The sequence below is a fragment of the Furipterus horrens genome, unplaced genomic scaffold, assembly GCF_987537825.1.
Source record: "Furipterus horrens unplaced genomic scaffold, mFurHor1.1.pri manual_scaffold_7, whole genome shotgun sequence".
NCBI classification, from domain to species: domain Eukaryota; kingdom Metazoa; phylum Chordata; class Mammalia; order Chiroptera; family Furipteridae; genus Furipterus; species Furipterus horrens.
The window spans coordinates 129,544,961-129,561,987 of record NW_028327177.1 but is presented as its reverse complement, the minus strand read 5'-3'; the positions used below and the strand labels follow the sequence as shown (position 1 = coordinate 129,561,987).

Here is a 17,027-nt window from a genome sequence, read left to right as displayed (position 1 = left end):
ATCCTTATTTAAGTAACAACAAAACAATAAAATTTCAAAGGATTACTAGTGATACAGAATAAGAAATCATTTTACTATTTCATTTTTACTAGGTCAATTCTAAAGTTTGTAAAGACCCACAAATACATAGATTAACTACTGCCACACCACCAAATTACCAATACTCATTTTGCGTACAAGCACTTCCTACTGGGTGTTAAGACCACTCTCGCTAACCTCTCTATTCTTACAACTGATGGATGGGTCATTCTGATTCAAGATCTTTCATAAGCAGAGAGCAGGCTGTATGTATCAGACTGACAAACTACCTGTTAAAGACTCCAGAGCAACCCATGGAAAAAAAACAAGGATTGTTATTCAAAAGCTCAAAACATCCTGCAGACTTCTTAGAGCTTCTCTATACCCTCCTTCTTAAGGTGAGATGCATTACAAATAAAAAGATATTAGAATCATAAGAACATACAGTAAAACTTCTTCCAAATAACACATTAATTGAAAACAAGATCCTTATCTATTTTAGTCCTATTTCTTAACTTTTGCCTTAACTGGCAGTGACAGCTATCAATTTCTATAAGTATCTATTTTAAAAAGGAGGGCCTCTTCTGTTTTATAAAGGACACAAACTAATTGGACAAAAGGAAAGAAAAATGAGACGCTGGTACCAAAAAATTACATCAAAGTAAGAGGTTCATAATGTGTCCTAGTGCCATTCAAAAAAAAATCTAGGATCACGTATAAAATAATGTATTCAATAATTTATAACTATTTGCTCAGTTAAATCAAATACAGACTGAAATCTAAAAATCCTAGGCAAAAGAGACAGGTACACACACTTGCATGTATTCTTTTTCTCTACATAGCGCACACACGTGTATAATACATACTTAAGTCAGACACACGTTCATATTATAGAAACAAGATCTCCCAACAAATGTTAACATATAAACATGTTATATTTACATTTATTTATTATTAGATTATTACCTGTTATTGGCATTATATAATAATTATATAAATAATATTTCCAACTAACAAGCACTATATAAATATGTATTATAAACATTTAAGTTAGGACACATATTCACATATGACAGAAATAAGATTTCCAACTAACAAGCATTATATATATTAATAACATCCAATTATTATATAGTAATAATATCCCACAATTTGCTATGATTAAAAAACCAGAATTGTTTGGCTAACTAATAAGATCAAAAGAGAAATGAACAACATTTGTGGGGGAGGGATGACATCAAGGGAGAAAATAAAATAAAACAATCACTCCAAATAAGCAGTATATATAGGCTTCCCTGGACATTTTAAATTTTAAGACTTAAGGGGAGGCATAGTCATAAGCTACAGAGCAATGTTAAAATCTGACACAGTACTAAGTACAGAAAAGCTGGGTGTCAAAATACTCAACTTAGTCACCAAAATAAATTAGAGGGATGGTATAAATGATCAGACACTCTCATCTATCAAAAAAAGCAACTAAATCAGTTTTTCCCAAACTGCATTGCATGAAACACTAAAAAATTCCTACAGTGATTCCTAAATTAAATATGGTAAACACTAAGTTAAATAAAATATTGTATTCAATAATTTCCTGGCCTTTAACATACTAGTATGTATTATAAAAATAAGTAAATGGGGTACGCAGTCTTTTCCAAATTTAAATTATAAGTTATTTTGTTTTGAACTACAATTTCTAGGATATGTGTTCTTCAGAACATGCTTTAGCAGTCACCATAACAAATAATTTTTGTGCTCTCTTCTAGGCATGAAGTTCATTCTGTATTCCAGAGAAACCAAAAGTGATCCAATTTACCTAGTTTTTAGCACTCCATTTTCAAAAGGAAAGTATCAGTAAAAATACTCAAGGAGTTAAGAACAAAAATAAAAGGAGAATGAGTCAGTTTCTTCCCCACTTTCAAGAGGGGTTTAAAGCAAGGTGATGTGAAATTACTCGACTATATGATTAGCTTCCTTCACGTATCTAAAGTAATTTTATTAATTTCTATAAAATAACATGTATTAAACTCAGAGTAGCATGTTTTTGGAACACTCTTTTAAAATGTGTTTATTCTGAAAATTACAAATGTTACTCATGCATTTATGGGATTTTAAATGGACTTTATGTTCCCCCTCTTTTTTACAAATGGTTTTACTCTATACTCAACCTGGTGGAATCTGTCATTATACTTTTTGCCAAATTACTTGACACCTATGTTTTATCATGGTAACACTGCATCGACCTCATAACAAATGTTATACTTCAGTGTACTTCCTAAGGAAGGGTAATTTTCATGCATGACACTGAAAGCGGAAGAATCTGAGACCGGAAAGAATAAAAATGAATGAGAGGCTCAGTCATGCAATGGCTCGTATCACTGGTGGGAAAGATTCCTAGTCAAAGTCTAAAGATGCTTGTATTCCACTACATGTCAAAGAATACCTCCAATAAGTACTATTATCACTTTCATTCCTGCCTTTGAAAGGCATCATTGTCTGATGACATGAAAATAAGTCATGCTGCCTGAAGTGTTGCCTCCATACTGGCGAGATATACTGAGATGTCTGTTTTCAGTGTATAGGATTGTAATGATCAGAAACTACACTTATACACAGAACAATCTTCTTAAATGAGGGTTGTAATGATCAGAAACTATACTTTATACAAAGGACAATCTTCCTAAATGAGGTTTGGGAAGAAGTGTCTACAAGTTTATTTCTGCATATTTTGTATTTGTTCAGGCAAATTGTTTATTTTATCCAAAGTCCTGTGGAACTCAGAATTGCTCTGTGGCATTTTCAGTTTTAAGGTAATTCAGCTGTATGCCAACCGTGTTCTCTCTAAACTACCTAAGGCAAATATTTGAGTACTAATTGTGAAGCTCTGGCTTCTATTATAATTTTATAGAACTATTTTGACTACAAAACTTAAGAACCTTGATTTCCCCAATAAAGTTTGGAGGTAGGTTCAGTCAAGAAAACCAGCCAATTCCTTTTTCAACTCTCTACTGAACTCCATGAAACCCTCAAAGTGGGAGAAGTGACAGCAGAATTAGTTTGGCTACCAAAAACACAAGTGTTTGCAACAGATTATCAGATGCTGACTGACTGATCCAACTGAATAATTTAGAAGAAAACTACTGAGGCATGGGAAAGGCAGATAAGACAAGAAAGAACTTGAAGCTGAATGTGCTGGGTCTAGCTGTCTTCACTCTGGGCAAGTCACTTGGCTACAACTGGCCTGAGTCTCCTTATAAACGAGTTACTTTATCTAAAACATTCAAATGGACTATAAATGAATAAAATTACTTGGAAATTTTTCTAAGTCTCAATCTTTTGGTGTGGGAGGTATGTAACAAGTAGATTGATGGAGACATCATGCTGTTGGGTTGGCCAAAAAGTCTGTTAGGTTTTTTCCTTATAATCGTTCGTCCTAGTAGTGCTTAGTTGTCTTTAACTTCATTCGAAACAATTTTGTTAAGATTGTATTGTGACAGCTGTCATATCAGCATGCATTTAAAAACTTATCAAAATTGGTGAATATTTGCGTAGCCATTTTAATACTGAAGATGGAAGAAAATACGAAACATTTTCAGCATATTATGCTTTATTATTTCAAGAAAGGAAAAAGTGCAACTGAAATGCAAAAAAAGATTTGTGCAGTGTATGGAGGATGTGCTGTGACTGATGAATGTGTCAAAAGTGGTTTGCACAGTTTCTTGGTACTTTTGACATTTTGACTAAATAATTCTTTGCTGTGGGGCTGTCTTATACATTAGAAGATATTTAGCAGCACCCCTGGCCTCTGTCCTCTAGAAGCCAATAGCGGGAGAAAACTGACATACTCAGAATATCCAAATCAGTAAGGTTATTGGTAAAAATATGTCTTTTATTTTACAGAAGAAAAGTATACAGATTTTTTTGCCAACCCAATATTTCATAACTGCACATGTATACACATGCTATTCTTCATACCAAAAATACTGCCTGAGGCTGTCTGACTTAAAAGCCTATTCTCTTAACATACTTAGCAGTGCTTCTCTCATTTGTAAAATGGGGGTAATAAAATATCTATCTCATAAGATTGCTTAAGGATCAATGAACCACAAAATACATTAAGATTTGCAACAAATTTAACCCAGACTTAGTCTCCCCTCCCTTAAAAAAATCCCAAACAACTCAAAATAGTTAACTAAAGAAATGAAAAGGTAGTTACAGAAAAGGAAATAAAAATGATAAACACACTGTGGTTGCCAGTCTCCAAAGACTGGCCCTAAACAATTCTGTCCCCAACCTGTATATGCCTCTTCTCCTTTGACTGTGCTATAGGCCTGTGTCTATGTTGAACAATAAAACAGTGTAAGTGACCCTGGTCATTCCAAGCCTAGCCTTTAATTGGCCTGGCAGCTTCCTCTCATGGAATGCTTTCTTAGAATCCAGCCACACTGGTGTGAGGCAGCCCAAGCAGCCACAAGGAGCCAAAAGCGCCAGCTGAGCTCTCAATCAAGATTCCAGATTACTCTCAACTGTCTAGCATCCCAGTCCTTCTAGGCCCAGCTGCCCAAAGCCTGTTGCGCCTCCAGAAGACTGCAATCACCCCTGCAACACAGCTGACAACATGAAGCAGAACCTCCCACTGAATCCACAGAATTGTGAAGGAAATAGTTTTGTCACTAAATTTTGGAGTGATGCAATATACTTTTATAAATAACTGAAACATATTATGATAAAATTCCAAGGCATATACCCTAGCAAACATGCACATATATGTATCATAGTAGCATTCTGAAAAACTGGAAACCCAAATGCCCGTCAACTAGCAAATGCATAAATGCAAGTTGAAGATTACAAGAAGGTGATAGTATAAAGCTCCAAAGCAAAACCTAGCAATATGTTCTCTAGAGGTACATACATGAGTTTTTTTTTTGTTTTTTTGTTTTTTTTAAAATATGGCACAGGAAATGTTAAACGAAACTCAGGACAATGGTTTCCTAGTGCTGAGAGGGAAACCAGGAGAATATACTAGAGAAGGAACTTGAATAGATGTGAAATTGGCAATGTTCTAGTTCTAGAGTTGGGTAAGGGTTTCTCAGGTGTTTATCATTATGTTCATAATTACCCGTATGGGTTTATAAATTCTTTTATATGCAACTAGAATTTTCAATACAGCTTGATTTATTAAATTTTTATTTATATAAATTTATATTGTGTTGCAATTCATATCCAACAGTTATAACATCAAATACTTATTATACAAACTTTTAGAAGTCTAGAATGATTTTTACTTCTAAAGGAAAACCTTTTCTTTTAAATGCTGTTTATATTAGACACTATTAATATGTGGTAAATTATTTTAACAACCAAAATTAAAGTAGCTTAATAGGAGAAAAGATCTATCTCCCTTTCTAATGAAGTGACTGGCTCATTTTAACAACCTTCAAAAAATATATTTAAAAAGATACTAGTTGCTCCTCAAGCTCATTCTTCTACTTTGAACAAATGACTGGTTTTTACACAATTTTAAGATTAATTTCATCGACCACATTGTTTCATTATCTTGTTCCTTCAAATGCCAGAAAGCTGGTTAGCATATTAAAATAAGTTTTCTTTAGCTGTGGTCTAGAGTAAAAATAATTTTAGTATCAAAATTAAATTTCCATAAAGCAAATCTATTAAATTAAAAAATTAAAAACCTATGCAATGTTATAATTGTCAATATATTCAACAAATCCTGCTCAGTATAACAGATTTTTTAAAAGGCACATTAATATTTTGTTTTTTAAATCACACATCATTTTTAAGCAAAAACATCTAAAACTGATCACCACAGCAATTAGATTCAGACCACTCACAGGAATACTGTTATTACATGGAATAATAGTATAATTAATGAGCTGACCATTTTGCTAGAGCTCAAGCAGAGCAAACGAAGATAAAGACTTCATGTCTTGGCTTATTTAACTCTCAGGACCTACAATATTCAATTGACCCTCCCAGTAATTAGACACAAAATATTTCCATTGCAGAAATACTTTAATACAGACAAAAAACTTAGTTCATCCCTAATGAATATTTTTATTTGGTATACTTTAACCTCTTATGAGAAAGTTTAAATGAGATCAGACCTGTGATGCCTTCCTAAAGTGTTGCTTAGTTTCAATATGAATCACCTATAATAATAGTTAAATTAAGGGCCAAGAAACCAAATGGATCATTAATCTACCTCCACCCAAACTCAACACTTTCATTAATTTAGCATATTCTAATGCCAGTATATACAATGATAATTTCTATTCTTATTCTTCCTCCATATCAAGATAGATTATTGAAGTTCAAACAAAATGCCAGCTCAGAAATTTTACTTCTATTGCTGACATGTCTTTTTTCATCTATCTGTAAAATTAACAGCACTGAAACTTTTGTCATGTTTTTTAGATATTAACCAGTCTCTCTTTTCTTGTTCAGTGTTCCTTAACTAGTGAGTTAAAACTTGAGATAGAACTCCCTAAGAGTTACCTGTACTTGGAAAAAATATTCATGTAACAAAAATCTCCTTCCATTAAGACTCTTCCGAAGTTAAGCCAGCCAGCAGCCGTCTCCCGATTGCTAAAGGTAATCACTGACACACATAAATTACCTCTGTAAGCATCTTCATTAACTCTTTCCTTCTATAAGATTAAAGTGACACCTTAATTGAAAGAGAAATTATGATGTTCGCTACTAAGAGGAGTGTGTGTCTAGGGGAGGGATTCACACTATAAGCAATTCTCAGACACCGGACACCAGTTGAGTGTCCTACAATTCAACTCAATTCTGACACTAGCTACCTGGAGATAACATCGGATCCCACGGTTAAGGGCTCAGTCCTGCAAGTCTCACACTTCACCCACGCCAACTTCAGACACCAACTGCAATTTCAAGCTGTCACCAGTGCTTCTAACTCAAAGACTATATTCCAACGACCCCTTCCTTTGGGTTTGACTAATTTGCTAGAGCAGTTCACAGAACTCAGAGAAACATTTTATATTAGATCACCCGTTTATAACAAAAACATAAAACTCAGGAACAGGCAGGAGGAAAAGATGCATAAGACAAGATATATGGGAAGGGATGTGGGGGTTCCATAACCTCTCCTAGCACAGCACTCTCCCCAAATCTCTGTATGTTCGCCAATCTGGAGGCTCTATGAACTCAGTCCTTTTGGGTTTTTATGGAGGCTCCATTAAATTATTGACCACAGGGGATTTGACTCCCAGTCCCACTCCCCTCCCAGAAGAAGGTCAGGGGGTGGGGCTTACAGTTCCAACCCTCTAATCACAAGGTGGGCTCGACAGGAAACCAGCCCCTATCCTTAGATTACCTAGGGGCTTTCCAAAAGTCACCTCATTAACAAAGCAAAAGACCCCCCCCCACACACACAATTGCTTAGGGTTTTAGAAACTCTGTATGGAAACAGGGATGAAGACCAAACAAATATTTCTTACTATAAATTACAGTATCACAGCTACACATAGGATTTTACTGGCATCACAGTCAAATTCAAGGTTAATCAAGATAGATGCCACACAATAGAGAATTCCTGTACTATTATCAATACCAAAACACGAAGTGTGGTTATCATTAAGGATAAAAGATCTGTGTTAATACAAATTGAACACTCACTATGTTCCCCATACAGTGTAGGAATAAATATTCTAGGAAGATCCAAAAAGCTGTTCTTACCATAAAAGATCATCTGTTATTCTGTCTATAATTAGAACAGTAAGTTATTAATATTATTATTATCATTAAAGGGGGGGGGGGAACGAGTGCCATTATCACCATAACAGTATCTTGCTCATTTAGGCAAAGAACAAGTAACAAGTCTCCTTGAGTGTTTTTGCATTACAGGTGTTAAAATCGTCTTCAAAATTGTTCTGGCTTATTTAGTGTTAAATGAATGGTCCGGAACGATATTTAAATGAATTTACCTTATATTGGGATTTTAAAAACTTGTATTTATACCTCTCAAATGTAAAGCACCTAAGCTATACTAGATTGTTATTTCTGAATGAAGTATGCCTGGCATGTCTTCTAACAGTTAATATACTTCAGAAAAGAATCCCCACTTCCTTGGGGAATTCATATAAGAGGAATACCAGAGGGATTAATATAGCTTAAATCATTAAGTTGGACCATTATCCAAATAAAGCCTAATTCAAAGTCATTTATATTTCTCTCTGGCATGTATTACATGGGATTTGGGGGAGAATGGATAATAAGCATGTATACCTTTCTTATGAGATAGGTTGTTTACATTTTCAACTAACAATGAATTAACTACGGTAACAATCCTCTATTTGTTCACAAAACAAATCAACTGCTATCCATTTACGTGTTGTAGTATGGGTTCCACACTAATGCACAGCAGAAAAAAAAAGCCCCTGAATTTGATCAAAATCATTCTGACCAATAAACAGAAATGCAATAGAGCATTCAAGTCTGTGTTAAGAACTATTTTCTAATTTTAAGAAAGTGTGTAAGCTGGAATCATGTTTCCAATATAATCACTTGCTAACACATAATGCCAAATTTGCACACACCACAGATTTCAAGTTCCTATGTAAAAGTCTATGACCTTTGCTTTACCTCTCTTTGAATAAAACTTATTTCCCAAAGGCTGTTTCTGGAAGGATCCTATCATACCTCTCCCATTCTTCCTAAAGACCAAGATAGTACTAAATCAACGAAGAAAACAAAAATTTGGGAAAAAATAAGAAGTGGTAATCATGGAAGACTGGACGATGAAAACAACATGGAAAGCAATGTAAGAGAAATACAAGCTATTCAAGACCCCATGATAACTACACAATTAAAATTACAGACAACCCAGCGTCATCAATCTTCTACAAAAATTTTAATATTTCAATACATTAAACACTATTTACAGGAGTTTGAATAGACATGAAGTACTAAAAGAGAAGATCTTAAAAGTTCTCACAAGAAAGAGAAAATTTTAACTATGTACGGTAATGAATGTTAACTAGATTTACTGTGGTAATCATTTTGAAATGTATACAGATATTGAAACCTTATGTCATACACCTTAAACTAATATGTCAATTATATTATATATATACACACATTTATACACACACACTTGATACATATTGCTAGATTTCAATGAAGAACACAGTACTGAGAAGAAAAATATTTAACTGAGAATAGCTAATAAAACTGGAAGACATGAAGCAAAATTAAAAGGAAACCCCAAACGAAAATTATCAACTTGATTATCAACTAATCATTAACATCTCACCAATATAAACATAAAATTTCTTTTTCTTCTTGCAATATTTCCCTTTGGATAAGAATGAAGGGGAAAAGATCAAAAATAAAGTTTGAGAATTTAAAACTATAGGATTAGCTTATGGAAATTACACAATTTTTAAAATCACTAACCCTAAAAGATGTCAAACTTGACACAAAAGCTGTTTCCATAGCTAAACTTGACTTACCATTTCCAATACTGTGGTAGAAACTAACTTCCCCTCATCATCTGAAATAAGTTTCAAACAACCTCTCATAAAATTCCCTCTTATGCAAGCACAGGTGCAAAGAAAACAAAAGAATCCAGCCAAGCTCAAACTGTACCACCTTAGGAAAAGTACTTCACCTTTCTCATAATCAGCTTCTTTGCCCAAAAACAAGACAAGCCAACACTTAAGTACTCTAAAAGTCTTTCAGACTACAGAATTCTGTGTCTACTCTGAAAGTTTAGCTTCTACCCCTTAAGTGGAATGGCTTAATACTTCCAACCTCATTGATATGAACTTTTTACAAACAAAATGAAAACATTCACTTGGATTCAATTACGTTTTACTCACATTCAGCTATTCTCTTCAAATTCCTAGCTCTGAAAATTCCCTAGTCATCCAGGTTTCAAAACTTCAAGCCATCATCAACTCTTCTCCCTTTCCTACATTAAAGCAAAGCAATTAGCCATCACCAAGCTAGTGAGCTTAGCTAGAACACAGATTGTGCCCAGGCATTTTGATAGGCCAATATGTTAAGACTTAAGTCAGGGTGGCTGATTAGAAAGCAAATTAAATGAATCATTTAAGTTGGCCTTGGAGGCAAAGGATATAGTAAAAAGGACATAGGCAGACCTGTATTATTCAATCCTTGTGAGCAATACTAAGTTTTATTTGTAGAAATAAAAGATGTTTCCTAGTCTCAATTAGGAGATCTAAAATCAAGTTGTAAGACACTGTAAAAACTGAGCGTTTACTACAATTTACACCATATATTAAAGTTATCCTACAACACTAAGTTCCATAGAAAGAAACAAAAAAATGGTCATAGATGATATGGTCACTTTATTTAGGGTACCAGCCACAATTCCTTAAAAATTCACTTATTTAAGAATAGTACAAACTTGACTGACATAGAGGCACTCACCAACTTACATACAGGTTATATTCTAAAACATGTTTAGCTATCTTTTTAAACTATGAAAACATTTTTCCAAAGAAATAAAATTCCAAACAGTGGTTAGGTTTCCTCGTGAACAGATGCCAGTAACCTACATTTACCTAAAATTTAAGAGTCTCTTCTAATCCTTACTCTCACCTGACATACTCCTTCCTCTCAAACCCCCAACCCAATTCTATAGTATTGCCACTTTCTATATAAGTTTTTAAGTCCTTGGAAATGATTCACGTTCACAAGTAGGTAAAGTGAGGACACAGAAATCTCAGAAAAGAGTAAGTGGCTTAAAAACAAAAAATAACCACCAGATTCAGGTAACTCAAATAAAGGAGTGAAGATGGGGTAACCATTTACATTCCTTTCCCTTTCAGTGTATTAATTTGGTCCATGTATTATATTTGTGATTACTTGAAATTTCTTTTTTCCTATTCATTATAGGAACCAACAGGAAGCCACTTTTGCAATTATACATGAAATTAAATTAAGTCTTACTACTGGATGAAACATGGCAAAGAAGGAACATGAATAAGACAGAGTAAGCAACAGGCTGACCAATAAAAGGCTTCTAATAATTCAAAAGAATTTAGGAGTTACACATCAATTAAGTCTAATATCATCATCATATATACCCTGTTAACAACTTCTGAGTTTCTCCTCAAACATCAAATTCAGCAAAGCCAAGTTACTTAACACACATGGGCTAATGTACCAATTAATGATGTACTCAGGTAAGATACTAACCAAAACCCAGAATCTGCAGTCCAACTGAGGATCCTATAGAAGTATTTATACCAATTATGTTCAAGTACTATAGAAAACAAATGATATCCAAAAAAAAAAAAAAAAAAAGAGATCCTCTTCATTATGGAGTTAGGGAGCAAAGATAACATTCTTTATTTTGCAATGACCAGTATACTCTCAGTGTCTATAAGCAAGATTTAAAAACAGTAATGCACAGATGGAAAGATGAAGTAAAACACCAACTGTAGAATTTAGGTGTTAAGTATGGCTGTTCACTATAAAATTCTTTCAACTTTTCATACGTTTGAAAAATTTCATAATATAACAATTCTGAAATATGTAGATCTGTTGCATTGTGGAGTCCTTTATAAACTTTACAATTCAGGTTAATTGCAGTATTGTCCCTAAAAGCATTAAGCTTTCACAAATTGAGAAAAAAAAGGATTCGCTCAATCGAAAATATTAATCTTTCCACTATTTTTGAGAGCAAATATGCACTGATAATACTAAGCTATTACAACAAAAAGAACTTCTAACATTTTCTCCTATTAGAAAGCACTTAAAACTTACTGAGGGCATAAAAGTCAGGGACAGATTAAGTATGGACAGACTAGAAAGTTTCCCCATAGTCATAACTGGGTCAGAGCCTAAAACCTAAATCTTTTTCTGAGTTTCTAATGCTTGGTCTACAAACAATGTTGCCTTTATGCAAACTACACATGGCAGTAAGGAGTGTTCAGTTTTATCCAAGTTAGTCCTCAAGAAAACCCTAAAAAGAAAGCAAAAATTCCGAAGTCATTGCTGACAGATTCTAACTAACCCAGGACCTATTATATGCCTCATGAAACCCATGATTACTACCTACAGGAGCCACCACACTTACCCCAAATGGGAGCAGCTCCAATCCAGCATCTCGGTGCATTCCCTGCAGCTCCTCCTGAATGCTCTTGTAACTTAAAATGATCTCAAGAGCTCAGGGCTAGAAAAATTTTAACTACCATGAGTTTTCCCTAAAACATCAAATGTGACAGTATACCTGTTCTGAAGTGCAGCTGAACTGCTATTGCTAATGATTCCCCACTTTTTAAGATGTGGGGACGTTTTGTTCTGAAACTGTTTTTATTACCCATTTTGTCTTCTTCAGAACTGAGGTTGATAGCCTCTTTTTGTCATCTGCAAAGTGAAGAAAAACATGGAAACCTCAAAGCACAGGAAGTAATCCCCGATTTACAAACAGCTTATGTTCCAATCACTCCTTTGAAAACACGTTCTGTACTAATTAACCAACATATATACCACAGTGTCTATAAAAAACAGCATTCCAAGTTTCAACTCTGAACAGCAGCTTTCTGCCCTTTTACAGCTAACTGCAGCCCAAAGTCAAGGCTCAGAGGATTCTCTCTCCACATCTCTGGGGAGAAGCCACTGCCACCTGTGCAGTCCGGGAGAAGGGCAGCTCTCCCCGCAGAGGGAGATTCTACATTCCTTCTGTGGAAAAGCGGCCCTAATTTACCAAGGTAGCAGTTATGGAAAAGGTACAGTACTTGGTTAATATAACGTAAAAGTATAACGGTTACAGAAAAAGTAAGTAGAAACTACATTTTGCTCCAGATAAAAATAAAATTAGGTGCTGCTAAACTAGTTGGTCAACCAATTGTTTGGCAAGTAGAGAGAACATATTCTCAAATGTGTCCTCAATCCTGATCAACTCAACTGATAAGGGAGGAAATTAATGAAGTGAAATGGCAAGAAAATATTACCAAAAAAGTTCCTAAGTTCTAAAAATGTGCATTGTACTTTAAAATTCAGTAAATATGTAATATCCAACACCATATACCTCCCATTATAACTGGTAAGATTTACTTTTTTCAAAAAACTGAGAATTTAAAAAACAAGTATAACTTTGTGACAATGAGTCTCCTTCAGCTGCTAACTAGAGTCTTCTACAATTGAAGAACTGTAAAATGTATAGAAATAACAAACAGAGAAAGAAAACTAGTCACTAAAAATACTTCAGAAATGAAGCTGGTAACAGAAACATGAAAAAAGGGATCAGGGAAAGCCAGAATAAATTGGCTTGTAGATACAGAACCTGAGAGGAACATTTACTTCAGTATTCTTAAAGGTTCCTGTCCATTGCTAAATGTTAAAATGGTAACCTGAGATACGCCCAAGCTAGCCTGTTCGACTAGGATGTTATAGATCAGTCAAACTACTGATACCATTAGTAGCTTTGGAGAACTGTTTTAAAGATCCAAACAACAAGCAATCTACACCTAACACCCTCTTTACAATTTTTCAACAACGGATTATAAGGACAAGAGGCCTACCTACCTGAAATCTTTAAAGGATATGAAAAGTGAACAAACAGGATTTCATTTTACCTTAAACCTAATTCTCTCATAAAAGCCACTTGAATTATACTTAGACTTTAGGTTTATCTGTTTCCAATAAGGAATAGGGACAATTCCTTTGTTATAAAGGGCTCTTGTCTACTAATCAGAAATCTAACGTTATGAACATAAACATTTAATCAGAAATAAAACAAAATGTAAATACTTAAACTATCAGTAAGCAGATCACCTAAATTAAGTAGGTCTTTAAGACTCAAGACTTGTATATACCTTTACCTTCATGTATGTCATTTAGAATTCAAATGTTGCACATTTAGCTGAAGGATAAATTTTCTGAAATGTGTTTTTAAACATAGAAAAATAGAAGTGAAACATTTTCATGTGGATAAAAAAGGGTTATGTTTTTCAAGTACATTCTTGAAACTGAAGAAAGGAAACAACTTTTAATTCTTTGCCATACTTAATTAAAAAAAAAAAGAATATTATCTGCAAAGCAATCCAAGAAGACTTTTCATGATTACTTATCTTTGGATGACTTAATGCAGATTTCTAATCTTCCTTCAAAATAAGGGGAAAAAACGACAAAATCATCTCATCATTCAGCTCTGTATTTTTCTGCAACCCTAATTTTACCCTCAACATTCTTCCGTTTGTAAGAATGGTACCCTGAAAATATACAATTTTTGTTACCAGTGATGTTTGGTCAGCCATGCACTTCTACTATAACCTGAAAAAAACAGAACTTTCTCTTTTTCACACTGTTCAGGAGCACAATAACAGTTTTCATTTTCTGGTTCCAATTTCATTTTTATCTAATTTGGTGTTTCAAAGCGGAAGACTAAGAATACTGCGTCTAGTTCACAAAGCTTCACAGTAATTTATTTTCTCTGTCATTCCAAGTAACATAAAAGTTATTTTCTAATTCTGTAATAAAACATATAGCAAAGTCTTTCAATAACATTAAAACTTAAAAAAAAAGTTATAAGAAAAAATATCAAAACTTCTAAAATGGAATAAAAATGTTTCATGAAAGAATGTCAGAGTAATTAACTGTTATCCTAAATTGACTTCTCCCTAAGTGGGCCCCTGTGGTATTCAATACAAGATGCATTACCATTTCTTTCTATCCATAACAGAACTCCAGTTCAGTAGTTTGATATATGGGTAACTTACTCCACAAAATATTTATTCTCTATGTACTTAGTAACTCTCAAGATTTTCTCTGTGTGTTTCAAATGATAAAAATCCTAACATTTAGTTAGATCTAGCAAGTAAGATTAACTCAAGGCTCATAAGTCAGCAAAATAAATTCAGTTATTTTAAAAGGCATAAACAAACTCAAGTTGGCAAGTTGGGAAAAATTAGAGTAATCCTCCTATCTAAATAATTCACATCCCAATAGTGTCTAAATTAGCTACTGCTCTTAATGGGGTGATTTTCTGTAACATTCAGGTCAGTCCCTGATCCCCTGTGCAACTCCGGGATTACAGTCGAGGGCTCCCTGTCACCATGGTAGTTTGTTCTCCTATCCACAAACTCCCCTGCAGAGACCGATAAAGGAACTAATGCAACACTTTCGGATATTGTGCACAACGTACTGAGGGGTGACCGTTTGGCCAAGAGAGGAACGATTTTGCTCTAAAAAGCAACCCAAGATAGTTGTGGAATAGTGAGGCGCCGAGTGCACTTAAGGGCCTTGAAAAACGCCCCTCTTGAAAAAAAAATCTAATGTTAAATAAATAGGAGTCCGTAGCTTTCAGATCACTTTTCAGGGATGTTATTTCCTTTCCTGCAACACCTCGCTCACTCCTTTCCCCGTGTGTAATAAGAGCAAAAAAAGAGACGGTAAAAGCGGCAAACCGCGAGGCTGAGCAGACAAGGGCTGCTGCACATCTGGACTCATCTCCAACCGCAACAAGGCAACCTCTGGCCGATCCCATCCCGACCAGCAAACACGCGCTCACAAAAATGAAAGAACGCGATAGCCACGGGCGGGGGCACCGGGAGTCCGCCACGAGTCTGCTGGCTCCAGGGAGTGGCCCGTGCGGACTCTGGGACCCGCGCCGGCTGCCGGGGGGCTTCGTTCACCCTCCTGGGAGTCGACACACTTGCCCCGCCGGGGGTCAAGGTCCCACTGGGGGACCCCGACGCCCTGCCTTGGGCTGCTCGGGGGAAACTTCGCCCACGGGCAGGGGGCGCGCCCGCCTCAGCCGGGGAGTGAGCGGGGCTCGGCGGGCAGCGCGGGGCCAGATCCGGAGAGAGCCGCGGGTCCCGGGTCCCCGCGGGCCGCGGGCGGGGGAGGGGCGGCGGGGCACTTACCAAGGGTCGAACTCGTGAATGATGCTTTCGAAGCGAATGACGGCGAACAGGCGCGAGCTGAAGCCGGCCAGCCAGGCCAGGAAAAGGATGGTGAAGGAGAGCAGCGACTGCCAGCCGGCCGGCTGCGACAGACCCCCGGACAGCCCCGCGGGGGCCGGCTTCGGCGGCGCCACGCCGCTCGCCGCCTTGTGCGCGCACTGGGCCCCGGGCCCGTGGTGGCCGTGCCGGCTGTTCCCCAGGGCCATGAGGCCGCTCCACGGGGACGAGTTGAGGGACGACTTGTGCTTGCTCTCCGGGGCCGAGGGCTCCGCCATGTTGTGCCCCGGCGGCGGGTCTCGCTCCTCGCCGCCGCCGCCGCCGCCGCCTGGTGCGAGGGGTGCTGGGCGGGGACCAGAAGAGGAGGAGGAGGAGGAGGAAGAAAAAGGAGGAGGGAAGAGCCACGCGCGCTCCCGCCCTCAGCGCCGCGAGGCCGGGCAACAGGGGGTGGAGGCGGCGGTGGGGAGTCTACGCCTCCGCAGCGGCCGCGATCGCCGCTCTCTCAACTCGGATGGCCCTAGCGCCCCACTAGCCATCCGTATCCCCAGTGCAGATGCGGCAGCGGCGAAAGCCGACGGGACGAGGGCGCCAGAGAAGGAACAGGAGCAGACGTAGACAGTACCTCGAAACGGAACAGCAATGACATTCTCCCTCACACCCGCCGCCCACCCCGCCGCGAAGAGCAGGAGGAGGAGCTCCCTGGAGCCCAGGCGGAGCTTAGCAACCTGACTCCGCCCCCAACCCAACAGGAACTGGCTTTTCCACCTGTCACAATGCGACAGGTCCGTTAGGGGGCTGGCCCAGAACTGCGGAGCCCGCCAATAGGGACGCGAGCTGGGGCGGGGTTTGGCCAGACCGCCCTCCCCCTTCCCCTTCCCTCACTCCCTCGCGCCCATTCGTCCGGAGCGGCCGTGCGGCGCGGTTACGGTTTCATTGTCAGTTGAAAGACGCGGTTTCGCGCGCCTGTGTCGTCGGAGAGGACGGGCGCTAAGGAGGCTCTGTTAGGTGCATGGAACTTAGCCGGCCGAGGGAGGGGTCAGGAGGTGGTTAACAGCAGCTGAGCGACCTCCGTCAAAATCAATTTAAGAGAGA

General features: G+C 37.5%; 1 protein-coding gene across 1 annotated transcript in view; it reads right to left on the bottom strand.

The window, feature by feature from the left end:
- Positions 1 to 16,605, bottom strand: part of STT3B (STT3 oligosaccharyltransferase complex catalytic subunit B) — a 76,014-nt gene extending 59,409 nt beyond the window's left edge. The window contains exon 1 of the mRNA XM_090284421.1: positions 15,900 to 16,605. Within this exon, the coding sequence (XP_090140547.1) occupies positions 15,900 to 16,213 (314 nt within the window). The 5' untranslated portion in view covers positions 16,214 to 16,605. The remainder of the gene's footprint in view (positions 1 to 15,899) is intronic.
- Between the last annotated feature and the right edge of the window lie 422 nt (positions 16,606 to 17,027).